The sequence below is a fragment of the Gymnoscopelus braueri genome (assembly GCF_963280865.1).
Source record: "Gymnoscopelus braueri genome assembly, chromosome: 14".
In the NCBI taxonomy this organism is placed as follows: domain Eukaryota; kingdom Metazoa; phylum Chordata; class Actinopteri; order Myctophiformes; family Myctophidae; genus Gymnoscopelus; species Gymnoscopelus braueri.
In genome coordinates, this window is record NC_137619.1 from 39,406,930 (window position 1) to 39,434,901 (window position 27,972).

A 27,972-nucleotide genomic window follows, 5' to 3' on the forward strand; every position below is an offset into this window, starting at 1 on the left:
AAGTAACAAAGGTACATTTACTAAAGTACTGTACTTAAGTACAATTTTGAGGTATTCTTTTTACTTTAGCGGAGTATTTCCAGTTTTCAGCACTTTTACTTCTACTCCACTACATCTCAGAGGAAAATGGTGTACTTTTACTCCACTACAATGATTTGAACTAGTTACTTTGTAGATTTAGATTATTATTACAAAACATGCATTAACCACTTCAGCCCTATAGGCTATTTGAAAATAGCAGATCTACAAGTGCAGATGTGTGAGCTTGTAGATCTGCTATTTTCAAAAGTTTTTAATACATACATTTGAAAACTTGAAATGGGACATAATCTGCGTAATGAGCACTTTCTACTTTAAGTACATTTTGATACCAAATACTTTTGTACTTTTACTCAAGTAGCCTACATTTTGAATACCAAACTGTTACTAAGAGTATTTCTACATTGCGGTATTGATACTTTTACTTAAGTAAAATACTTTTTTTCCCACCACCACCACTGGCTGTGTGCTGCTGTTGGAGTGGGACGGACTGAAGGGGGTAATGCTTAATGCTTTGGCCCCATCCCGTTCCTCCATGCACTCCCACACACACACACACATCACAGCTCCATCATGCAGACCTAACGAACTAACGTCCAGGTGGAAGTTGATTGGCTTCACGCACTGCCCGCTGATCTGATCCGGACTGTTTTCCCAATGAACCAGGTTTAATATTACTGACTGATTTCCGCTGGGGATTCCTTCTTTTTTTTTTTTGCTGGGGGAATTAATTCTGTCGCAGGTAAGTTCTTCAGTTCTTGATCCTCTACTGCAGTGGTTCTCAAACTTTTTCATGCCAAGGACCCCCAAAATGTATTTGGCCGCGGACCCCCATCTCAAAATATTTTGTTCCAGGGACCCCCAGAGGCAAATGTTTTTAGTTAAAAATGTTGTCTTAAAAAATATATATATCCCAAGGTTTGCACAAATGTTCACGTTTTTTCAAAAAATAGCAGATCTAGCGCTATGAGCTTGTGTATCTGCTATTTTTGAATAGCCAAAGTATAAAAGGTTAAAATGATTGTGACGCTATATTAACACATTTTGCTGGGGACCCCCTGGAACCCCCTCAAGTACCCCTGGGGGTCCCCGGACCCCACTTTGAGAACCAATGCTCTACTGTAAACATACTAGCGTGGAGTGACATGTGAAACTTCTGTTTTTTTTATTGCTATTAGCCTACTGCGCGTCATGGTGTGGAATTCACTTTAGCCTAATATAATGATGGAGTTGTCTTGTATTAGGTGGGAAATATATATATATATTTAAAGCAGTTATACTTGTATGGTTGTATTGTTTTTGTATTGTTTTTGATTCGTGTATAACTTCATACTCGTAAGGGTTTTGACATTCTTTAAGCCAGTGGTTCCCAAACGTTTTAGCTCAAGAGAAGTAAATGTCAAAACATAAAACAACATTTAAAAAAATAATCATGAATTTTAAAAAAATTTAAAAGATTTTTTTTAAATAATTTCAAGAATAAATAATAATAATTAAAACAAATCAAACAAATTGCATAAATTAGAAAACAAATGTTTAAGATGTGGTGAAAATAGCCAATCTACAAGCTCACAACGCGGAGCGAAGCATTGCATTGTGAGCTTGTAGATCTGTTATTTTCACTGTGGGTACCCGGGCAAACGTCTACATTTCTCTTTTGGGTCAAAAATACCCAAATTATTATTTATTCTTGAAAAAAAATCTTTTACATTTTTTTTAAATTCATGATTATTTATTTAAATGTTGTTTTATGTTTTGACATTTACTCGTGACCCATAAAAATTGGTCGGCGACCCACATATGGGTCCCGACCGACTGTTTGGGAAACAGTGCTTAAAGCGGATTCATTATGTCAATAATACTGCAGCACCACTATTATACACTGCTCAGTCTGAGCTCTGCATGCTGCCTGTAGTGTTGCCATATTTTGTGAGAGAAATAAGAAACGAAAACAAGCCCAAAAGAAGCAACTTAGGGGCACATGAGCACTTAAACCAATGCATTTGATCTACAAGCTCACAACACGTCGCAAGCTTGTAGGTCTGCTATTTTCAAAAACTCTTGAAATAAAATGTGGAATATTTGGAATATTTGGAATATTTGTTGAAACATTCTAACAACACAAATGCTACCTGTGGCACAAAACATTTCTGAATTTTTTTTAGAACCACTGGTTTAAAAAATAATTGAAGCATTTGGAAGCAAGCCTAAATAAGCAGGTACACTTTAGAAACAAGCCCAAAAAACTGCAACCCGCAACTACCAATATTTACAAGCAACTTTACAGAAAAACAAGCCCAAAGTCGCTCATAATAAGCAGACATGGCAACACGGGCTGCCTCCCCTCTTTCTCAATGATTTGACTGAAACAAGTTTTGGAAGTGAAGCTTTAGTCATCTAGCCTTCTCCTCGTGTGTGGTGGTTGAAATCCCTTGGGTATGTGTTTTATTTATTTCTGTGGGTATTAGTATCAGCTGCTTTATTTATATTCCATATAATATATTTTTTATTTCATTTTATTTAGATCTGTATAATCTTAATTCTTTCATGTTGTTGAGAAGTTGGGATTTGTTTCAGGTGGTTGTTGCGACAACATGTCCAGCAATGGCCTACGAGCTCTGGCTTGCATGCAAGACGTAAGCCAAGAATTAAAGTAATTCAGTCTGTTCTGCACTCAATAAACAAACAGTGTGCCTCAGCAGAGCTGGAATATGAAATGCACAAGACTGGAAATGACCCTGTAGAGACATGTTGGGCTCTCCTCTGCCTCTGATCTCTTCCATTGGTCTGTCCTCTTGGCTTGTTTCTACAGCACTTGGCACACTTAAATGTGCTTTAAGGACATTTTTAACACCTGTAAATGTTGGAATTTACCACTACCTGGGCCACTTCTTTGGTGCTGGGCGTGGGGTAAATTGCTGCTTTAAAAACCACCCATGTCGTCATTCAGAGACACTGTAAAAACCATGCTCACAGCTGGTCTTGATATTGGCCTATATGCATCCATGCTATCCAATATCCTCCATTCATTTGATGCGTGGCTCTATAGAACAAGGAATGTGTTTACAGTGCCGCTGTGCTGCCATGCAGTTAACATGAATTATGGTAATTTTCTTTGGGAAGGGACCTCCGTTGATTATGTCCGGTTCTTCTTCTTCTTCACCATGATTGATGGTCACTGAATTTGATGGAAAGTTCAGGGGGTAAATTGTTACCAGATACCACTTTGACTGTCCCATCAATGTCTGCTAATTATATTTGTCAGCGAATACCACAAAAGTTATCAAAAGTCTATTGTCCAAATAGATGAAGAGTGGATGTTTCCTCATCAGGGCTACTCACACAGTAAAACGTAACTCAGAGAGTGTCCAAATGGACCCGTAATGGTCCATTTGGTTACATTTACACTCTGAGTTATAAATGGATAAGTTAACCCTTAGGATTTTACTGTGTACAGGGCTAAATTCTGGTATTTTTTCACTCTCAGGGTGAAATGAACACTCAGGATTTAAGTGTGTACCTGCACACCAGTGTACAGTAGCAGCAGGTTGTGTAGAGCCAGGTGTGTATGGTCTGTTCATGCTTTGTGAATCTATTGTGTGGCGAGCTTAGAAATGGGCCTAGACAGCTACTACACATCCTGTTTGCACCGCAGCTGCTGTGCTTTATCATTATTTATCTTATCACTAGACACCTTTAACAGCTTTTCCATTGGAAAACATTGGAGGATTCCTGTCTACAGGATCACATTTCTGTTGGTTAGGGGGAAAACTTCCATGAATGTGCCACACCATGTAACAGGAGACCCAACACAATATGCGTTTGTGCAGAACTGCTGTGCTTGGTATTAGTTCGTTACACACAATCCACTGATGTAATGGTGTCGGGAGAATGTTGGGTCCAGTGCAATAGGGGTTTAATTACCCAAACCATGTGACATGTCTGAGCTGTTGAGTATTGTAGAAGTGACCGAGGCAGCTCAAGGATAGCAAATAGTTTACAAAGACATGCACAATCAAATCAAAGGATAGAATACCAGGTGATGGACAGAAGAATGCATGAAAACGGAAAAACAGAACATAATACTGTATCATGCTCCCACAGATATTTTGCCATCAAGGTGACGCTTCGTACTCTTTCTTCAGTCTATTTTTCTGTTTTCAGCTTAAGAATGCACAGAGCGTGTCACCTACTTTTGCCAGTGCGGCCGTCAAAACACAATGCTGGTCGGTTGGTTGTACTAATTTTTTACAGATGTTCGCAAGTAAATGTGCATTCACTTAAGCCTAATTTAAACTTACGACAGTGTTGTTGTTGCCGAGAATAACAGATTGTAAATCAGTTATTTGATCGTACCATGAGGGACAAGTTAGACGCCAGGGCCTGCAGTACTTGATCAGCATCCCTACTTTGGTAGGATAGATGCACTGTTTGGAATGCCAGAAATAACTCATGATGGAAAACTAAAGCATACTGGCAAACCCCATACATTTGTCTAATGCTGGTGTTTTAAAGGTGAGTGTATTATGTTCCCCAGGTTCTATGTTTCCCGGGTTCTATGTTCCCCGCTTCCCTAAACCCTAACCCCAATCCTAAGGGAAGTGGGGAACATAGAACCCTTCTCAAGCTAAATACCTATACAATATGTGTCCCCTCCCATGTTGTGATTTATGATGATAAGTAGTGAGTGTGTGAAAGCCCTGGCAGACCATGACACACTGCAAAGCTATCTACGCAGGTGATGGGCGATAAGTCTTCTGGATCGGTTTGTTTTGTTTTTATCCTGCTTGGAGATTGTCTCTGCAAGTCCCCTCAAGATCTACTGTCTGCCGTTCAGGGAACTCCCCGCTGTTTGGGAAAGGATATCATTTGCCTTGCATTTCATAGCTGGAAAAACCACAGGAAAACCAGAAAATTAGAACTCGAATGATTGCCACCCTCTATTCACTTTACACAGTAAAATCATGTGTTAATTTAACTCCAAAGTGGGTACAAATTAACCATTTGGTTCCATTCGCACACTTTTTGGAGTTAAATAAGACTAAGGAGTTCATAGTGCACCATCCTTTGACTTCTCTCAGGAAGAAAAACTAAAAACAAACAGGAACTTTTTAAACCTTTCACCCTCAAGAATCATCTCGGAATCCTTTAAAAACCTTCCTTTATGTTCTATAAAGGACAGTTTTAATCGGGACTATGGAGCCAGCCAACCATTAAACCCCTTTGAAGAATCCTTTGTTAATTTAAATAGTGTGAACATAATTGTTTTGAAAAAAATGGGTCTACAGCAGGATTTAGTGTAGATGTCTTCACAGATGTTTGACAAATTGAGCCCTGTGTAGTGTGCTTTATCCAGCGGAGGTCGGGTCTTCCACAGACGCATATCTGCCCCAGCTTGTTCCAAGCCTCAGCTGTCTTCCCTGCGAGGGCAGATTGGAGTCCTATCTGCCTGCCTGTCAAAGCACAACACACTGTGGAAAGAATTGTGTCAATGCTTGTTATTATGAATGGGAGATAATAATACAGCACATAGAAAGTTGTACAGTGGACATTGCATGAGTCGACCTTGGTGACTTCTATCACAGCTGTGCCCGGTTGACCTTTTCAGTATTCTGTGTTGTGAGAAATCGTACAATTCTATGCACCGCCTCTGGAAAACACACAGAGTCAGTGTTAAAGCTGAAATCTGTAAGTGTCATGTCCTACCGGGGTATTCAAACCCCATGTGGGAGACCAAACCTCTACCGCTCTTTTTTAAGATGGAATCCTTGCATGGACAAGGGGAGATATCGCGCTTGTGAGCTTCTGACTGTACTACTCGTCAACCAGTACACCAGGGTTTACATTTCTTAGTGGAAGAGTAGGGAGACTAAACCACAACCACTGCAGATGTGCTTCGTTATATATTGCATTGTTTTATTCATTGAAATAAGTTGAGCACTGAGGACACTGAGGATCTTGCGGTGTGTTGCTAATATGTCACTCAGCTGCTAATCTTGTATATTACATGGAACACTGGCTGAACCGCATGGCATCTGATCAAGCCTCAGGGTTGAGGGTTCTCGGTATGATCACGTCTCCACTTGATCAAATTGAAGCTGCCAGCCTGTGGCAGCAGTGACGTACCAGACGCTGCCTCCTGTGGGAGGCATGGCATTCCACAGTTAACCGGGAGGCTTCAATCATCACCTCCCCTGTGATGAGTTCTGCCTCGCTGCCCTGGCGTAGGCCAGGAATTGGCTGCTTTGCAGGGATGGGCGGTCGCCCCCATGTTCCTGGCCTAAAAGCCAGGGCAGTGGGGCAGAACCTTTAAGCTGCCTGTGTGAAGGACACAGAGGACGACTTTCTCTGTCTGTCACTGTGTGATTACGAGCTCTGCAGGCATACAGAACCTACACAGTAAGATCCCAGTCAGTGTTCATTTAAAGTCCCTGTCCACATGTGTCCTGGTGTGGTTTAAATCCTCAGAAAAAAAGAGAGAATGAATGAATGAATGAATGTATGAATGAATGAATGGAACAAACAAACAAACAAACAAACAAACAAATGTACATGTACAAGTATGTTTCACCCCCCCCAGAACATCCCAATTTACTATCAATTTGCAATATATTCTTGTTACAATTACCTTTATATTTTCTCTATTTTTGCCCTCATTTACTACTCCATCATCATCTATGAATAATATGTATTCTTTGTTGGATCAGGTAATCCAACAAGTATCCACAGAGAACATCCTAGCAGAAATACCAAACTCACCGCAGCAAAATCATAACAAGCCTGCATGTCACTTTCTCATTGACGGGAGTCACAGGACCCACATGTTGTGATGGGAGAAGAGCGCTTGTTTTGTACCAGTCAATCTGTCCCTGCATACTTCATCATTAACCAATGCTTGTCTTTAGACAGGCTGTGATTGGCGTTCGGTATGTGACTCACTGTGAGTGCTACTGTATATCTGAAGACCAGATTTAGGTGTAAATGCTTTGGATAATCAGGATTATCAGCTTCAAAAAGACATTAACCAAACAAAAAAAAACAATTTTGGGGGGAGTGAGTCTACAATTCAGAGTGTACAAATTGAGCCAAATGGACCCTCTTCCATTTGTACAGGATTTTACACCTGTGTATTGTTACTACAAACGACTCGTGGCGTCTGGTTTGACGCCTTGGCAACCAAGTTATGTTCTTGTTGACAAGCTCTGACATTGTTTTATTGACTTTTTATGGGGATATGCATTCAAGCTGATTCACTGCAAGACTTTGTGTGTGTACTGTAAACACTGTTTTTGTAGTCATGAATCAACTTGCAGTTTTTTTTACTTCATGCCAAATATAGATTTATGATACATTGAAGCTGGGTTCATTTATGGTATTATGTTTGTAATGTCTGTATTACATTAGTAATAGTACTCCCTTGGTATTTGGGAGTACCTCACACATCTAGACTTGTTGTGTCTTCCAGCCCAGATTTCTGGAACAATGTTGCTATAGATGCCATGCTCATTTTATAAGCCTTTAGTAATCAGCCAGAATTAGAAATGATCTAACTCGAGCTGACGCTAGCTTCTACAATATCCTCATTTAACCTGCCTAGACGAGAGAGAGAGAGAGAGAGAGAGAGAGAGAGAGAGAGAGAGAGAGAGAGAGAGAGAGAGAGAGAGAGAGAGAGAGAGAGAGAGAGAGAGAGAGAGAGAGAGAGAGAGAGAGAGAGAGAGAGAGAGAGAGAGAGAGAGAGAGGGGGAGAGGGAGAGAGGGGGAGGAGAGAGGAGAGAGAGAGAGATGTGAGAGAGTAAGTAAATAATAATAATGTGATGCAATTTCTGACCTTATACATTTGACAGATATGGCCTTATACACTCAAACTACTTTATTTCATAGTATCAATGTGTCAGTCTATTTAGAATCAAGAAATATATACAGTTATATCACAATGTCCTGTCGCCTGTTCAAAAAGCTTTGATGGGAGTTTTTGTATTCTTTCACACTTTGGAGAAACTGAAAAACGGACACTTTCACTGAGTAAAATCTTCAGTGTTAATTTAACCCAGAGAGTGCAAAAAGTGACAACGTGGTCCTTTTTCTACACAATTAAACGAAGTCTGAGGAATTTACTGTGAGATAAAAGTGATGACGTATTGCTCCTCTCTGGTAACTCTCTGGTTATCCTCTCTCCCGCAGGGTGAGGGGTTATACAAGAACATCTGGCCAACGTGCTACCACCACCCAACATGACCAGACTACCATTCACCGTTATCTGCCTTGGTAGGTCTCTCTCTCTCTCTCTCTCTCTCTCTCTCTCTCTCTCTCTCTCTCTCTCTCTCTCTCTCGCTTTCACTCTCACAGCACTAATTTTCGCCTGCCACAAACCAAGCGTAAATGGAACATAGTCAAAACACAAAACACAGTGCATACTGTATCTGGCAGATGATCCTGTCCCTTGGTGTTGATCCATTACTATGTTTGTTTACTGTGTATTTATGAACATATTTTAACATATAAATCCTCTGTGTACATAAAACAAGCTATGTTACTGTGGCGTTGTGTGAATCTCTTCCATGTTTCCCCACAGCTCTCCTGCTTTCTAGTATTTGCTGGGCCAAGCCGAATGGATCAAAGAACAAGAAACCAAAGCAAGGTTACACATCACACAAGAACAAGCCTATAATCTCGGTGTCAGCCCTTGTATTATTATCTCCACCTACCCTCTTTGTCACAGGGGTGTGGTCAATTCCCTTTCACTTCACTCTATTGCAAATGTACTGTACATTGAAACTACAATTCCTTCGATTAAGTCACCCACATTGTACTTGTACCACATTGAACTTTATCTTGTCAGTATACTGTGTTTTTAACACCATATTTATCAATGCTACAGCGCGTTGAGTGAGTGATAAAGTTGACACGTTGATTTGAGGTATTGTTGTTCACTTGTAGAGCCAATAAGTGAAAGTGATATAGGGGTTTTACCTTTCATGGGTGTGGACACAGGGGTGTGGACACAGTATATAAACACGGGCATACAGTTAATTTCTACTCTTCTGTAGGTTGACTCAACATGGCTTTGATGATGTTTGCACCAAAGGATTTCCAGTGTTTTAATTACAAATAAACACAATTTCCTGAATTGGATGAATTAAGGAAAGGTGAAACCGTGAAATTGACCCCAACCCTTCTCTCTTGTGCACGCCCTGGCCCAGTTGTTCCAGCCATAGAGTGTGATGTCCGAGCAGGAAAGGTCAACCTCCCAGAATTCATAGTCAAATGTCCAGCACACTGTAAGGAGTCCAAGCAGCAGGTCTATGGAACAGGAGTCTTTGCCTCCATCTCTAGCATCTGCAATGCAGCCATCCACAGGTACAACGACTGGACTGTCAACCGCAATGATAAAATGTGATGTTTAATGTTTAGAACATCCCAACATAATTACTGCCCTGCGGGGGGAAACCAGTGTTTTCACTCACTTACGCTGGTGACTCCCAGTGATTTCACGGTGTTGTTGTAATGAAAAAGACATGAAAAAACCCCAACATAAAGCACCCGTGGCATAACGCCATAGTGGTTACATTGAAAAGAGCAGCTGCATGATTTTTGCCCCAGAGACTGGGAGTAGTCATTTCATTTCACATGTTGGTGTGTAGAGTATGCATCGTTGTGGCAGATAGATAATTTCAGAGCATTCCTGCAGCTACAGATGATTTGAATTTGATTCACAGCGGAGTCATCACCAATTCGGGAGGAAAAGTGATTGTGAGGAAGATGGCTGGGCAGAATATCTACAAGGGCAGCAATTCCAATGGCGTGCGCTCTCTGTCCCTGCCAAAATGGAGGGAGTCCTTTGTAGTCTCAGGTATAACGAGTAGAGTCTGATTTACGCTTCGCCGCATGATTGCGTCGCTCACCGTAAATCAGTTATTACGGCACTATTGTGCGACGGAGCGTAAATTAGGCTTTAAACATGCAAATTCAGCTGCAAATAATATTTGCATAATATAACATATTATGTTAAAGTTATCCCTCAGTGCATGGAATTGATGTTTATTGTGTCGCAGTGGGGAAGCCAAAGAAAGGTGTGATCTACCCATCTACTCTGGACTTCACCCCTTCAAGACCAACCTACGTGAAAACAAGTGAGGCTCATTTTGCACATATTTTTAACTGTGGCAACAGTCCAACGAGGACAAGAGGCGTTTCTTTGCGGAAAAAAGAGCGTGCCCTTCAAATGTGGGCATTTCACTATTTATTTAGCTGTCAAAAAGAAGCGTGGCTTTGAGAAAAAAGGCCTTTCTGCTAAATGTGGGGGGGGATATTTGTTCACCTTTGTGATGATTGATACACTCTCGCTTCCCAAGTTCCCATGCTCTGGAGGGGCGGTCACAGATATCGATATGAAAGACACAGTCTGGCCCTCATTTATCAAACTTTCTCAGACTGAAAAACGGGTGTGCGCCGAGATCACCGTAACTTTCAACATTTATCATTCTATCGTCACAGGTCTCCAGTTTGTGTACACCAGTTTGTTCCATCGTAGACATGCGGTGCAGCATTGTCTGGAAATCTGATGGCATTTAAACATTATGCAGCAGCCACTATTCACTTAAAATGAGGAGTTAACTTAAGGAGCTAAGTAAGTATCCCTAACATGAGTTGGGAGTTGTAATCACGGTTTTAACAGGTGACATAATTACAAGCATTTAAAAGCGAGGTATTCAAATATATTAGGTTGGATGCTTAATCAGTCACGCCTTTAAACGGGAGAGCTTTAACAGTTATTCAGATATCTCGACATTTGGCTTTATTAAGAAGTACAGCATAAGTGCTTGCGAGAGGATTTTCATTTTGCAAACGGCAACGTACGTTTATCTCCAGGGCGCACTGGACAGTAATCAGTGCTGGGTGAAATTGATATTCAAAACGTATTCCAATCATATATTTTGATGTGATTTGTGTAGTCTGACAAAGATTATTCCCACATGATATGCTATATGATGATCCTACTCGCAAACAATGTAGGAGTGCTTGTTCCACAGTGTGCCAAAAATACGCTTGGCCGGGCCACGGAATGCGTTCGGGCTTCATTTGGATCAAGGGGGCACTCGACTGTCCGTAGGTACATGCTGCCACACCAGGTGTCAGACATCAGTGGGGTTGCGCACAATATTGCGATAGCACCCGAACCGTGTTTTCAGACTGTTACCATAATGTCATAATGGATATTTAGTATGTCAATTAGGTCTTGTTTTCTTCTACAAACTCCCATTTCCTCCACCACCTTGTTATGCTGTGGCACTGAAGGGGCCTGCTGTCTAGAACAGGGTTGCTCTGTATCTCTGTCCCCACAAAAGTAGCCCAATTACTGTGCAGCAGAGGCTGCCACGTGCATACAGCACGAGATACAGCAATTGTCCCACTACAACAAGAATTTCAAGATGTAGGCTAGGGGGATTCAAGACAGCTAGATAACAGATATTTAGCAAACTGAAGGCTAAATTATTGCATAATTTCAATTGCCACTTTGTTATTATTAGCCTTGTGTCTTGTTATAATATAATTAATGACCCAGCATGTTAATGGGTGGATTGAGAGATGTTTGGCATTTCACAGTGATCACACAAAAACCGATAAGCACAGGGGTTATGGGATGACCTCCTGTCACAGTCTACAGATCACATGATCGGCTCCGGCACTTTGAACCCGGCCGCGGTGGAGTCGGGGGACCGGCGCGCCGCGTGTGCGGTGTGTTGAAGAATGCCAAGAATGCTCTTCCTCCATAACCTTTTACCGTCTGCATCTTTAACAGGTCAGAAGGAGGCCAAAGCAGCCGCTGTCACAACCATCCAGCCTGTGACAACCCCCGAACCGACGACAACCACCACAACAGAGCCCACCACAACAGTTACCACAGCTACCACCACCATCACTACGACACTACCCACCACCACCACCACCGCCAAGGCACGTGCTGCAGTCCACAAAGTCAGGGATGCAGGTGACTTACACGCACACACTCACTCACTCACTCACTCACTCACTCACTCACTCACTCACTCACTCATGGATAAGCCCAAGCAAGCATGCATACATCTTACGTTGATGTTACTTGGATCCATGTATGTATGCGGATTGTGTATTCACTCGGATGCAAATGCTCAGTACATCCTCTGATTAATAGAGGCAGCAATTGATCCCTTAATGACAATCCAGACTGATGGATCCAGTAACTTTGTCAACCAAGAGGCATTGGCATCAACTGTGGAATTGCTCTGATTGGCCAAACAGGCTTTCATTTGAGTGATGAGTGCTTGTCAAATTACAGCCGGTCCCTGATAACCTCGCGGCCTTACTGTTCTCCTGCTTTACTGCCTGGCCGTGCTGTACATTTGACTTGAACACAAGCTTATATATATATATACTGATCACAAAATGAAAACGATGTCAGATGGCGATCAGGTTGAGCGATCTGTCCCAGTGAACAGGTACTCATGTATCTGTCTAATGATGTCCTAAATGAAGAGTATGCCTGCTTCTTGCATCCTGTCATTTCTCTCACTCTCTTTCTATCTATCTATCACTCTCCCTCTCTCTCTCTTTCTTTCCTCCTCCCTCCCTCATTATTTCCATCTTTCTTTTCTCATTGGGACCCAATGTGATTCTTCTACCTAGGCAGCAGTCACCCATACTTTGCTTCTGTTGCAGCAGCTGCGAGCTCAAGTAAGTGTAGCAAAGGCCTTATGGTGTCCCAGCACCTTGGTTGGTAGCATGAAGAGCCATGGTGTTGTTGCTTATAATGTATCATCACGGTGTGCAAAAGTGTGCTTGATGTAGGCATTTTGTTTGTGGTTGTTTCAGGGTTGTGTTAGTCTTCTGGGATTGGTGTCCATCAGGATTACAATATTTTATTAAAGCTTACCAGGGTATCAGAGTTCCTAACATGCAACTATTAAAGTATGATCAGAGCAAGTTTATTATAAATATACAACATAACGTGCATATTAAATGTGTGTAATAAATGTTTTGTTTGAACTTTAACTTTAATTTACAAATAATCCACTTGTTTTAAGCCCAAAACTTAAAAGACTAGTTTCTTCTAACGTAGAATTAACCTGTAAATCATGTGCTTATATTAAACCAAGAACAACAAATTTACAAGTAATTCATGTTTAAACATTTACAAATAAAGATTATTTTTCTAAAAACTTCATTTCAACATTGATATAGGGCAGTCACAGAATGGTCAAGGAAACGGTCCCAGCCAAGGTATGTCGACACTGTCATTGACTCTGAAGATCCTCAAAAGTCCTTCTCATAACAAACAATGATTCAAGTCTAACTAAACCGTTAAATCTCTTCAAAGTATTCAGAGGGACTGGCTATCCGAATAGATTTTCACCACGCATTAATCCAGGTAAACCAAGCTTTAATATTCCTGATGTGTCATTTGTCATTTCGCTGTGTGTGCCTTGTCTACCTTTTGAACAGGGCTAGCCCGAGTGTCTCACACACGCTGCTGAGTTCTGTTCTTTTATATCCCCCCCCCCACCTCCCTGACACACACTCTTTCATTCTCACTGAGATACTATCTTTAATCTCTGCGTGGCATCTCTGTTCTCTATGTGCACAGCTGCCTACATGAATTTTACTACAGAGCCAACACAAGGGTGGACCCAGAATGTTCTGGAATGGCCCACTTCTCTGTTCTGTTGTCTTTTAAAGTAGAATGCTGCCAAAATCCATTATTCACATGTGTCCCACTGTCAAACGGCAGATCAGCTTGTGTTCATTTTTCTTTCGAAATGTCACAGTCTGAAATATAAAAGAAAAAACTCCCGCACAAATGCAAAAATATCTTTCCCCATTAAAATACTTTTTGCATTTGATGACAATGTGCGGGAGTTTTTTTTATTTTACTTTGATCGGCCTTTGGTCTTCTCTTACGCACCTACCACTTTATAGATGCAAAAGCCTTTCCTGTCACAGTCTGAAATATGACTTTAGCAAATGCACGTGAGAGCATCCAGGGAATTATTTTTTATGGATTTGGGCATATTTGTGTGGTTTGGAAATGTAAAATGCTTATTTAAAAAATCATATAACATAATAACATACTGTAGCAAGCATTCAGTCTCCCATTGCAGGTTAGTGGAACAGTTCCTGGCTCCAATCTTAGACCCAATCATAGATTTTAGTGCTCATCCGGTTTTTAGTTGTGTGTATGATTCGTGCTCAATATTTGCCCCACAGTACCAGGCCAATAGGAATCATGTGTGAATACTTGGATTGTGCAGTGCTCCCCTTTAATCAATGCCATTCTCTGAGCCCATTCACCCCTTGGCTCCTGCTGAAGCTAACCACACTTTATTCCCCCATGACTGCAAAAAAATTGTTTACCAATTTAACACATCTTACCAATTTTACATATACTGTATATTTCATATATGAATATAAATGGTGATTGTTGTCGGGAAACATGCTGTAAATGTTAAGTCTGTCTTGTTCTTGGGCACAGGTCTGCGCAGGACAGAAGCAGGGTCTGCTGTTAGGAGACAGCCAGCCCCTCCTGCCGGCTCAGGTCAGCTTTATCAAACACCACGCACACGCACACACACACACACACACACACACACACACACACACACACACACACACACACACACACACACACACACACACACACACACACACACACACACCCACACACACACACACACACACACACACACACACACACACACACACACACACACACACACACACACTGCAATGAGATAGACATGGAGGGAACTGACAGGGAATGCGGGTCAAGGGCACTCAATAGACAACAAGAGGTGCAGATGGCTCCGGGTAGCAGGCGGTGGGAACTGCGTTCCAGGAGACGCTGACTGCTGTAAGTCTGACCCTCATGTCCACACCCGTAAGCCCCTGTGATCTTCACCCCGGGGTCACCACTAATCCACTCCATCATGCATCACGGCATTCCTTCCCAAAAAAAATCACTGCCATTAACTACTGTACTGCACTCTGCTGTCAGACACACACCCCTCCCCCACTGATGTTTTTATTTTCCAAGATGAAAAGAACAATTAATCCACTGAAGCTGAGTTAAGGCATGGTAAATATATCCAGCATGTATCCTTTTGGTTTTTTGATATCATGCTGTGGAGAAAATGCCTTCAACTTAAGTAAAAGAAAAACAGCTGGGCTCCATTTGCAGATGGAGCCGTAGGATTGAAGCTCTCCTGTCCTCCTCCCTCCTCCTCATCCCCAACCCTCATTCCTACTTTCCTCTGCTTCTCTATCCGCCTGTTTCCCATTGCTACAAACAGCTTTCAACCGGGTTCAGCCGGCCCCACCTGAGAGAACTCTGCACATTGGCCAGTCGAACCCCAGTAAGTGTCTCCTAAAACTGCATCCCTAAACCGTACTTCAAAACAGACATTATTTACTGGAGAGGCAGTGAACGCAACACATCCGATCAAACAGGGAAATAACCAGGGCAATAAAACCCAAGGTGAAATGTTTTATAACGCCGCTCCAATGTTAACCCTTTGTGGTTCAAACGTACAGCCACTCCAGTATAAACAACAGACATTATTCATTATTCTTGACTTCTATCTCGCCAAGCATAACGTGACAGGAAATGGTATGGTAGGTATATTGCCTCAAAGAAGAGACAAGACGATAAGATTTTCATTTCATTTTGAATCATTTCGGGACATATCTTCATCAGATATGAGACGGCGGTGAACTCCTGCTCTAAGCTTTCTCTTTTGATAAGACCATGATGAGAAAGGCACTCTGTCAGTACTGTAATAATATCCTGTGACAGATCCCATCTGGTCCGACCTCTTCCACTCCCTTGTAAACGCTTGCAGAGGGAGTGAGATGAAAGCTGCGGCACCACGTTGCTCCCACAGAGTGACACTTGACCCAATCCACAATGCCGCAGGGGCTTGCGGGATCTGGGTCCACTCTCCAGCTTGTCTAGAATAGAAAGTTCTTAAAGTCGTTCAAGTCCAGCCCAGACTGACCTCGGAGGAATGTGTTTCTGTTTTGCTTCTGTGGAATGCAAAAAGCGTCAATCCCTAAAATGTGATGGTATCAGATGCCTGCAGTGTACAATGGATGGCACAATGAGGTTTGACTGAGATATGCAGAGTCACTTTGTAACATTATGCCATTATTTGCATTAACTAAAGATGACTTGGAAATGATAGGTTGTGAGTTTGTGGGCAAGTCTTGTAATCTAAAAACATGTGTAGATGCAATGCAGTGTAAGAATAGGTGTAGGCTAACCAGTGCTGGTGCAGATAGATTTTCTTTTATGCCCGAATGTTCCGCTGAGCCTAAATCACTGACACATCTATGATGAGAGATGCTAATTCAATAACCATAAACAACATGCCTGCACTCCATTCCTTTCAATTCCGTTCAGTTCAGTTCGGTTCAATTCAATTCAATTCAATTCAATTCAATTCAATTCAATTCAATTCAATTCAATTCAATTCAATTCAATTCAATTCAATTCAATTCAATTCAATTCAATTCAATTCAATTCAATTGCTTTATTATCATTGCATGTGCAACAAAATTACAATTTGTAACTAAATCCAAGTTCTACAAGCGCACAATGTGTCACAACGCAACACAACGGTAAAAAAGAGCAGACCAAGCACAGAGCCAACTCGCGTCAAGTTTAGAGGGTTTAAGTGATACATTCTATCCTTTCATAGGCAGAGAGAGGACCCTACTGAGCATGTGCACAAGAAGTCTCACCCCTCTAGCTTATTTCTAATTAGAATTATTGAGTGTGTTACTTTTGTCCCCTGTTACTTTTGTCCCCGGTCTCCCCTAAGCACCACTTTAATCAGAAGAACAACATTAAACTGTCTGCTGTACAGCAATGAGGCTTTGACCAGCAGCAGATTACCCTAATCTCTGCCGTATATACTGTCCCTGGTTTGACACCAGTATTAGAACAATACTCCCACGCTCTGTTGAGCTGCTAGCTGGGCTCTCCCAGCCTTTCCCCGTCAACACAGACACTGCTCGCTAGCTGTAGCTGGATGGGAACTCTGCAGAACATAGGCTTTGGTGTTTTTGTAAGCTCCTGGTTCACAGAAGTATGCTGTTAAATCAGACAGTGTACTATTATGGTTTAGTTTTGGCTGCCGGTCTTATGCCAATTATTTTGCTACATGCCTATGATAGAACCAACTGCTCGATCTGTGAGCGTTCTAGCCTACTGTAGTTCTCCAGCTGTCAAAGGCTTGCTTCCTTTGCGCCAGAATGCAGGTTGAAGGAACGCAAGTCACAGAGGAATAGCTTGGTTTTCATTTCACAACATCAACTCTCAGTCACTCAGTCGCTGTCTGTCCCTATAGGCCGCTGACTGACTGACTGAGAATGATCATCTTGTGTATGCTCCACCACGCTGCAGGTTCAGTGGAGGTCACAAGCATGGTAGTCCTAGTAATGACATTGGCTGAAGCTTGTCAATGAACGCGGCTTTCTAATCTTGCCCTGCACAGCTTTTCCTAGAAGGGATTGGCCGCCGCCTGCCTTTGCTCGCCCCGATTGGTTCCCCGCCGCTAGACGACCAGCAGGTATTAAAATGAGGATGAATCATCCTCCCTATGAATCTTCATAAACAAATGATAAAATAATAAATATTCAATTGCATAAATTTAGAATCTGTGAATGATTTGATCACATGCATTGTTTGTTTAACATTGGGGGGATATGGATGTGAGTAATGGGATTGAGAAGCTACTGTTACAGTATGTGCCAAGCTTCAAGAATCAACCTGTATCCATGCAGTCATTTTGTGGGACATAAAATCCCACATTGGGGGTTCAACATGTTATAACACTTGCTGAAGCACACTAACTGGCCTTTATCTGCTGAAATGTGATCCTTGTAGTTGCTGATACCGCCACCTTCTCTACTGTACATTCAGATGTTAGTTTTGCAGCCCCAGACTCAGGATACACGTGGAGCGAGGTGGACACACCTGAGATCGCAGGTAAGCTGACACCCACTGGGCAGACAGCACAACATGACATGCTTTGTGTGTACCGCCCCCTCCCACAGGAGCCGGTTACTACACCCAGCCTGGTATCCATTATATCTGTTTCCAGTGCATGTTCAAACAGCATAGCATGCCCGTGTGACTGATATAGTTTGGTATCTGCTGACCATGTGTGTGTTGAGTTTGGTACAACTCTATGTACCATGCCAGAGGGCTCTCGGGATGTTTTAATGCATGCCATATGCCTGACATATGGGAGATGCACCATTCCTGTCATGTATCACATCGTAAGGGCGGGTTTATTGTTGGTGCATGATGAGAGTGTCTCTGTTAAGGGGATGAGTGAGCGCAAGGCCATTCTCCTCAATGGTCTGCGATTGGTTAAGAAGGCTGTGCTTATTTGACCAATCACAGCCATGGAAATGTATGTGTGTCTCCCTCTGATGTCCACTGTGGGAATACTAATGGGTCTTACGACGTCCTCCTCTAGCTCGTGATCTCAGGCCTGATATCTCAGAGTATGAGCGATGGTATTATAACTTTGGAGCGTACCGTAAGTGACTTTCTATTCCATTTACTGGGAACTAACAGGTTTTATGATGTCACATGTATGTGTATATAATATATGTTATTATATTATAACACATGACGTTTTGTCACAGTAACACCACACACGTTCATCCTGACCCACCTCCTTCTCTCATACTGTACCTTTATTTCTTTGAACACACGCACACACACACACACACACACACACACACACACACACACACACACACACACACACACACACACACACACACACACACACTACCACCACATTCTCTACGATGCCTTTTTTGGCATCAGGATTATTTAATACTGTATTTTTCTTTCCCTTACCATGAAGTTTCTGTTACTTTATTAACTTCGTATCTTTTGACGTGAGACACATTTGATTCATCAGGTTTCATCACAAATCTATGCAATGAGACTAAACAAGAACCTCCCATATGATACCACAATGGTGCATGCCAGTACTGTATCCAACACAATAGTAAGCCATAACAATTCAATGCTTTGAAAGTGTGAAAATCTGATTTGTCTTTGTCAATGGCGTTCACACCGCACAACACGCCTTAAATCACAAACACCAAAGCAGGCACTTTGCGTATGAACTCATGTCAGAGAGCCTCGTGGCAAGCACATACGGCTCTCATCTCATGACATTATAGACCACGGATCCATCTGTTTGACGACACTTGTCAAGGCATCTAAATCTAGGCAGGAGATGGAATGGTTTTTGAAACCAGTGCCTAAGCTGTTTCCAACTTTACCCCACACAGACACACAACCACACGTCAAACCAGATGAGAGATTGAGCGAAAAGGGACTGGGAGTTCTGCCTTGGTGTGTTGGCATTTGTTTCAGATAATGTTGAGGTCTTACGCCAGGGCGTGTGCATGACTGTTTTAAGTGTTTACGTTTCAGTACCCCGCTCCGCTGACTCAGACAGCAGCCGCAAAGTGCCACTGGACACTACCCATACTAGAGGTGAGTGGCACGGCAGGATATACAGTAGTTCAACACCCATATGTCTCCAGGGATGCTTTAGAATGGCCATGATGTACAGCAATGTCAAGGCAATATTCTGGATTCTCATTGTTTAATATACTGATTTGTATGTAAGTCATAACATTGGCCACAGCATACAAGACAAGGGAATCCGTATACTTGGGATTTTGTAGAGGGGACCTTCTTCTGGTATAGAAACATAATGTTTATCATGATTAAGTCTCTAGAAATGATCATGATTGAGTCTTTAAAGGGGTTTTCCTTTGTACAAAATATGGTGATAATTATATTAAGCTATTGAAAGAAATATATTATAGTAGGAAGCTCCTTGAATGCAACAGAATATTTATTAGTGCTATTAAAGAGTATTATGATTATTACAGAGCCAGGTGTCTTCCTCTTTGCGCTATTTGATAGCATTAAGAAATATTTTCTTGTATTCTAGGAGCTTCTATCATGTAATTCTATTATATATTTCTTCATTATTTTGGGTCAGTTTGAAAATCCTTCCACTTCAGTTTCCTTTTTTTGTGGTTATAATAATGATATTATTATAATGGTGAAGTGGTACTATCTACCTGCTGCTTTGTCTACCTGCTTTGCTAATGGTGAGCTTGTACTCTACACAGTGGAGCCAGTGGATGCCTGGAATCCAGAAGCAAACCCTTATGATTTAGGTGAGATGGCTTTGCTCTGTCGCAAAACTTTGGTTCCGTTTTTCAAACCCGCCTCTTACCCAGTACGTCTTCTCGAGTGATGGTCAGTGAATTAGGTCATCCGAGGAGACGGCTGCTCAAACCGTCAACCGAAAAAGCCTCTGGGTTTCCACAACGCTGCTCAGTCTGTAATTTAACTGATTTAGAATGAATGTCAAACGGGACGCTTTCTTGGTGAATGAATCTGTTCCCGTTTGGTATAAAATCTTGCCACAACTGCCACATTCAGTATAAACATGGGAATTCTTTTGGATATGATAATGAAAGGGGAATTTGACCCAGTTTGACTGGGTGACTGAAATTTGTTATTGGGCTTTTTTTCTTTTTTAAATTTTCGGTTAGAGTAGCCAACAAAAAAAAATAGACCCCTTTTTTCTCTCAATTTAGTCATCATGTCAATGAATCCTCCCCACACATTTCTGTGTTGCCACTGCTATTGCACCCTACTGGCTCACCTACCAGTGAGGAGGCCTCACCGGGAGGACATAGCACCTCCATCCTACTCCTCTCGTTCATCACCCCCCACTGACAGGCACTGCCCCAGCCCGTAGGAGTCACTAGCACAGGGACAAAATCACTCACCCTGCCTGGTTTCCCCCCCCGAAACATGGCCATTTGTGTTCATATACTGTATACAGTAAACACTCGGCCAAACCGGACGCACAGAGGTGGATTCAATCCCCCAGACTCCGGTGGTGGGCACTGCCAGGTACTTTACCCCTGTGCCACTCAAGCAACCCTAAAGTTTTTCTCAGGCACAAAGACAGATAAAGTTCTATGACTTTGAATTATATTTGACACTGTTCCTATAGTCATACCGTGTATCTATTTTCTTAAATTCTTGATGCCAGATAAAATACATGAATGTGACTGTTCAGAAGATTTGTATTTATCTCAGTAGTTCATAAATATGCACGCCTGTCTGTCTATCTCAAACAAAGCTTATTCTGTGACATAATGTGATGGTATTTAACTTCATGTTGAGAATTTGCAATTCAGAAATCGTCATATAATAGAATATTTTAGGAGTTTAAACTTACTTGAAGGGCAATTTTGCTAAAATCAATATTCATTTTGTTACTCTGCATACGTGTGTGTGTATTAAAACATTTCCAGGCTTCGGTGTCAGAGAACAAGACTCTATACCTAGGATACCAGAGCCTGTGTCCCAGGGAGACCCAAGTATGTCCCTCATTCTGTACTTCTTTCATTATTCACAGATGTGCACTCAGTGGTGTAAAGTACATTTACTCAAGTACTGTACTTAAGTACAATGTTTAGGTACTTTTACTTTTCTGGAGTATTTCCAATTGTCTATACTTTTACTTCTACTCCACTACATCTCAGAGGCAAAATTTGTACTTTTACTCAACTACAAATATTTGAAAACTTTACTTTGCAGATATAAATTATTACATTATAAAACATACATTAACCACTTTAGCCCTATTTTATGCATAGGCTATTTGAAAATAGCCGATCTACAAGCTCACATCGCGACGCGTTGTGAGCTTGTAGATCTACTATTTTCAAACATTTGAGTACTTTTACTTTTGGCACATTTTGATACCAATACTTTTGTACTTTTACTCAAGTAAATTGTGAATTCCGGACTTTTACTTGTAACAGAGTACTGTACCTCTACATTGCAGTATTGATACTTTTACTTAAGTAAAACATTTGAGTACTTTTTCCACCACTGTGTGCACTACAATGTTCATGTTTGTAACCTGGGAGCATTGTGTTGGGGGGGTTCTGCAGATTGTAAAGTGGACATTGCCTTCCTGATGGATGGAAGCTGGAGCATTGGAAAGCGTCGCTTCAAGATCCAGAAGGACTTCCTGGCTGAGGTGGCACAGGTCATCAACGTGGGCGTGGCTGGACCCATGATGGGAATTATCCAATACGGGTACCCTCACTGTTTGAACGGTTCCTAAAATCCTCAGTGTTCATTTACCCATTTGTAACATTTTGTAACGTGCAAGTGTACAAATGTAACAGGCCCATTTGGTTACATTTGTACACTCTCAGAGTTAAATTAACACTGTTATTGCTGTCATGCAAAAACCTTGTATCTCCAAATTTGTATTTATTTTGTAAATGAATGCCCTACTTCATCATAAAAGTGTGTCACACAAAAGTAGTGAAAATAGCCGATCTACAAGCTTACAACGTGTTGCGATGCGTTGTGAGCTTGTACATCGGCTATATTCACAATTTTTAAAAAAAATGTGGCTTTCTGCCTATATTGATAGTATAGTATACAGTAGAATGACAGGATATGGGTAGAGAGAGTGACATGCAGCAAAGGTCGTCAGGATCGGGATTTGAAAAAAATCTGCAGCCTAGGAGCCCGGACCACTACGCCAGTCGTCCGGGCCTTTTAAATCGTTTTGAAAATAATAATTTTATAGTTGGACTTACAAGGTTTCCAACCAACAGCAACGATATACAAATACCCACAAAATAAGATTGTTGGTCTTTTTTGTGTGAAGGGATGACCCTGTGACAGAGCTCAGTCTGAAGACGTACTCCAACTCCAGAGATGTGAAAGCAGCCATCGATAAGATTACCCAGAAGGGGGGTCTCTCCAATGTGGGTGAGTCACCTGGATACCAGATAAATGACTTTTTGAGACAAAGTATACAGGAGATACCTCAGGTCAAATATTACTCCACTACAAGTGAAAGTTGCTTAAATGTTTACTTGGGTTAAAGTACTGGAGTGCTTGTTCAAAATGACAGAAGTATTCAAAAGTACATTTTCCTTTTAATTGCCGTATTGTTTTCACAAATGCATGAATGAATACAGAACCTCGTAGCTCTCTGAATCCACCTAATGAATGCAATGCCTTGATTGTAGAACCGCTATTCTACACAAAGCTTAGAGAAACCCCTACTTCAGCATAGAAATCCAATGGAATTGCTGTAGATGCAGATTCCTCAGAAAATACATAAAACAATCAACCTACAGTACCTTAAAATCCAGTTTCCCTTCTAGCTTTATAACTACCCCAACAATACTGCTATCACCGAGAGAAACTCAATAAAGATTGTATTAATTCATAACCAAGCAAAGTCTTCGAACAAGGAACTACAGTATTTATTTATTTTCATTTTTAGCGAAGGTCTACTCAGTTTTTCAAGGCAAAAAGAAGTGCGCTTCTGCAGTCAATGTGAACAATTCGTTGGGAATGACGTCTACATCTCAAATGAGTTGAAACAGGTCTCTAGTGACAGGGAGAATTCTCAGCCTGGTCAAACTTATTAAATTCAACTGCTGACTTCAAAGCTATATTTAAAAGTAACGGGTAACGACAACCTTCATAGAAATGTAGCGGAAAATAAGAAATAAAATAAAACGTCTCACATTTACTTAAGTACAGTACTCAAGTAAATGTACTTCATTACTGTCCACCACTGGACTGGTACGACCGTGACAAACACAACTGTGAAAGTGAAAGGGGCACAATTATCGCTTGGCGATTCACATTTTCACATGCAAGGATAGAATTAAATCTAAATTTGCCCCTAGACACTGTTTGCTAAATTACAGTTCTGCTTTTGCAAGCAGCGTTTTCTTCCTGGTCTGACCAAAAGCATTCTGGTTTTACCAGCTCAAGGGGGTCAGCTTACAAGAAGTAAGCTCTATTTTTCAGCTTTGGCTGGTGCGTCAGCACACATTCATTGCCACATGTGTTCTTGGGGTTGGCTCAAATTTGCAGCCTCATACAAGAAGTGCTGTTTGTGTAAGTTAAGGAGCCCCCCTCAAGCAACAATGTCAACCTCATAGTCATTAGATACTGATCTCCTCCTGTTCTCACAGATATAGCATCGCCCACCCGCTACGCTTTTGACAGCCTTAATGATATATTGTAACTATTTTCTGAAAGACTAAACTGTACAAACCGTATGCTTTGCATAGACGCAAATGTTTTTGTATACGTTCTAAGTAGAACGTGATATTTGCATGTTGAAGACATGAATGCATGTATTCTTAGAATGTTGCTCTAGTAATGTGGCTACGTTTCCGCCCTACAGAGCCCTGATTATCTGAGCCTCGGGCATACATATCAACTGGTCTACTGTTCACGCGTTCCTCAGACCTCAGAAATGTGAAAATAATGATCTTGCATTTGGATTGATATTTCATGCGATGGCCTGGAAGGGCAAACACGATACCATATAAAGTAATCAAAAGATTTCACATTATTCAACCCAACATACTACAATCCTACAGCGTGTCTAGAAAGCATGTGCATGAATGTCGTGAGTAAATAGTGAAATTGCAGACTGTATTGAAAAAATGAAATAACATCTGAGCCCACTGAATACAATAATGTACATAACAGAATACATGTTAGTGTAATGACCATTTTACTATCTCAAACAAGCTCTGTTTCCCAATGATCTGAATAAATATGGTTGCACTGTAACACCAAGATGCTCAGTGGTTGCTTATAATATCCACCAATGTGCATTGAATATCTACTGCCCCCTTGTGTCTTGATAGGGAAGGCCATCTCTTACATCAACAAGCACTACTTCAGCGATGTCAATGGCAACCGAGGAGCAGCTCCCAATGTGCTTGTGGTGCTGGTGGATGGCTGGCCCACAGATAAGGTGGAGGAGGCTTCCCGGCTGGCTAGGGAGTCTGGCATCAACATCTTTTTTGTCACCATTGAGGGTCCTGATGACAATGAGAAACCCAATGTGGTCGAGCCCAACTTCGTTGACAAGGTATTACCACTGATGTGTGTCTGTGCGTATTTTACACATTGTCCTACGTGTATGTCTGTGTCTTGCTGAAAATAACATGGTGGTCCACTGGTCTAGCAATCTGGCATCCCATCGGCAAAAAAAAAGAAATTTGCGGAGCTCTGAATCTGTCTTGAGAGATTACTGGTCTAGTGACATGCACTTAAAGGCTAAATGGTGTAAGTTGTTGTCGGTTTGACGCTGCTGGCGTTTGTCATGTGGTTAGAGTTGAGTTGTGTTGAGCTAAGGTGTGGTAGACAGTGATGAAGATTTCCTGAAAGAAGAGGGGCTGTTTGTGTGGCCCCTCCCCCTGAAAATCTTGTGACAAGGCCTGTAACAGTAACATGTTACCATTTGCCTTAGAAGTTGACCAAATAAAATGTGTAACCGAGTACCATGTGTGACCTCCACCTCACAGGCTGTGTGTCGGACGAACGGCTTCTACTCCTTGCCCGTGTCCAGCTGGTTTGGCCTGAGGAAGGCGGTGCAGCCCCTTGTGAAGCGCGTCTGCGACACTGACCGTCTGGTGTGCAGCAAGACCTGCCTCAACGCCAACGACATCGCCTTTGTCATCGACGGCTCCAGCAGCGTGGGCACGGGCAACTTCCGCACGGTGCTGCAGTTCGTCGCCAACGTCACGCGAGAGTTTGAGATCTCCGACACGGACACGCGGGTGGGGGCCGTGCAGTACACCTACGAGCAGAGGCTGGAGTTCGCCTTCGGGCAGCACAACAACAAGGCCGACCTGCTGAACGCCATCAAGCGCATCAACTACTGGAGCGGCGGGACGAGCACGGGAGCTGCCATCACCTACGCCGCAGATCAGCTGTTCAGCAAATCCAAACCCAATAAACGCAAGATCATGATCGTCATCACAGATGGACGCTCTTACGATGATGTCAGAGCACCCGCACTGGCTGTCCATCGCCAAGGTAAGAAGCCGACAGAATCAGAACTGGAGAAATTGTTTATTTTATGGAAGTGCTGATTCAAGCTAGTATACTGTACATGTACAGAACATACAGTAAGTGTACCGTACTGTACTGTACTGTGTATTGGTTTAAACAGCTGCCTCACCTCTGCAAAGTGCTCATCATGTCGTGTTTCTCATCTCCTGTGACCTAGGTGTTATTGCCTATTCCATTGGTATCGCGTGGGCGGCCCAGGACGAGCTGGAGTACATCGCCACCGACCCCGACAAAGAGCACTCCTTCTTCGTAGACGAGTTCGACAGCCTCTACAAATTTGTACCCAAGATCATCCACAACATCTGCCAGGAGTTCAACTCCCAGCCCAGAAACTGAAAAAGGACACACTTCACCCAAGGACATGGGGTGCAGGGACACAGAGAGGGAGGGAAGGAGGATAGGGTGGGGATATGGAAGTGACCATCTTTGATCCTGCGGTGTCACCGCTTCTGGCGGGCACAGAGTCTTGACAGAACATTGATAGTATATCTGTCACCCCGAGACGGTGGTGCTTTATTGGTTTACAGTACCAAATATTTTAACAGGGAGGTTATTAGAAATTCGGTGAGGACTGTGGGTTTGGATAACACAAATCATAAACTAAAAAGAGGCACTATAAAAGGTTATAAAGCTCAGGCTCCTGGTAAAGGGCCTGGATAGCCACGATGGCTCACAATCACACTGATATTTCAAGGGATACTTTGAAGCTATGTCACCTACGTATGTCATTGGAATTCATCTTTGTGGTCGTCTCGTCATTGACCATATTCACAAGGTGGCCATTTTGCCCTTACATCATGCTTGGGGGAGGGTGTTATAGGAGTGGGTCGCACAGGAAACGGTTCACCTCTCATGTTATTTAAGAGATCAGCACAAGGGGGAAATGAACGATACAAATGTTGTGGGCATCAGCCTTCCACAAAGCACTTTTCTAACCTGTGTTTATCTCTAAAATAAAAGACAGTTTCATTTGCGACCCACTCACTTGTTTAATTGGCTACGTATAAGGAGTCTGCACCATGTTAAATACTGAGCACAAGGTCCCATTTTCCAGCGTGACAGTGCCATAGAAACGGGGTGCATTTTCGTTCTTTATTATGCAATATGACGGACAAAAGTAAAACTACCTTATTGGGGACATGGTGCTTGCAGAGAACGTTAGATTTTGCATGCCTAGCACTTGCTCTTATGGCTTAACATACTGCATAAACTGAAAATGGTGCTTTTTAATACAGTTCTCTTTAAAGAGGACATACTTAGAATTGGTGCATTTTTATCATCCTAATAGGAGAGATTTTTATGTTAGGGACATTGTTCAAGTTCCTCTCAAAAAGACAATGGTGCTGATATCTGCTTGATGGCTTAAATTATCGTGTTTGTTCACATGCAACCAACTGTACACTAACAAATGGATGTGAAAATGCCATATAAAGGCTTCTAAAGCCACTACATAATAGAACAATACTTGGGACAGTTGTGTTCAAGGAGTGAGGATAGGGGAGCATTGCAGGTTGTCCAGGACCTAACCCCGTATAGTGAAGACAAATCATACATTTGCTTCTCAGGAATGTAAGCCTTTCCTCTCATCACTCACTTTCTAATAGCGTGGTTGCTTTTTACATTGCAGGCATTTCTTGGTGTTGTTGAAAGAGTATTTATATTCTCCCTGTTAAGTCCTGTTTGTACATAATGCATATTAAAAAAGCATTTCGCCTATAATGTTCAAATACATAATTGATCAGTATTTTATTGCAATTTTTAATAAAAGTGAAAACGAAAATCAGATGATGTGCATAATTCTATGGTAAACCAAGTGTCTGATATGTGCTTGCTACTTTTTACTCACTTTGGTTACTTTCAAGTACTTTTACTCACTATAATTACTAAGTATTTAAGTACTTTAAATTCCC

At 41.9% G+C, this 27,972-nt stretch overlaps 1 protein-coding gene across 15 annotated transcripts; it reads left to right on the forward strand.

Annotated features, from left to right (window-relative positions):
• The first annotated feature begins 595 nt into the window (after nt 1-595).
• vit (vitrin) lies at nt 596-27,845 on the forward strand. 15 transcript variants are annotated; one of them, XM_080449095.1, is made up of 23 exons: nt 596-781; nt 8,221-8,304; nt 8,612-8,677; nt 9,240-9,396; nt 9,756-9,889; nt 10,092-10,169; nt 11,840-12,028; nt 12,703-12,750; nt 13,258-13,296; nt 13,394-13,444; nt 14,546-14,608; nt 15,363-15,425; nt 17,568-17,642; nt 17,960-18,061; nt 18,558-18,620; nt 19,538-19,600; nt 20,251-20,298; nt 21,454-21,519; nt 22,099-22,246; nt 22,833-22,936; nt 24,850-25,076; nt 25,513-26,026; nt 26,220-27,845. In XM_080449095.1, the coding sequence occupies exons 2-23, from the start codon at nt 8,271-8,273 to the stop codon at nt 26,396-26,398; spliced, it is 2,511 nt and encodes an 836-aa protein (XP_080305221.1). In that variant the 5' UTR covers nt 596-781; nt 8,221-8,270; the 3' UTR covers nt 26,399-27,845. The 15 variants fall into 15 exon arrangements, with proteins under 15 accessions (XP_080305221.1, XP_080305229.1, XP_080305231.1 ...); XM_080449103.1 differs by having other exon boundaries at nt 17,996-18,061; XM_080449102.1 differs by lacking the exon at nt 596-781 and adding an exon at nt 2,439-2,475.
• Nucleotides 27,846-27,972: the final 127 nt, after the last annotated feature.

Excerpts from the sequence above, each read along its gene's own strand:
- vit (XM_080449095.1), top strand. The coding sequence starts at position 8,271 with ATGACCAGACTACCATTCACCGTTATCTGCCTTG. Across the intron at positions 8,305-8,611 it reads ATTCACCGTTATCTGCCTTG|CTCTCCTGCTTTCTAGTATT; the intron begins GTAGGTCTCTCT and ends GTTTCCCCACAG. Across the intron at positions 10,170-11,839 it reads ACCAACCTACGTGAAAACAA|GTCAGAAGGAGGCCAAAGCA; the intron begins GTGAGGCTCATT and ends CATCTTTAACAG.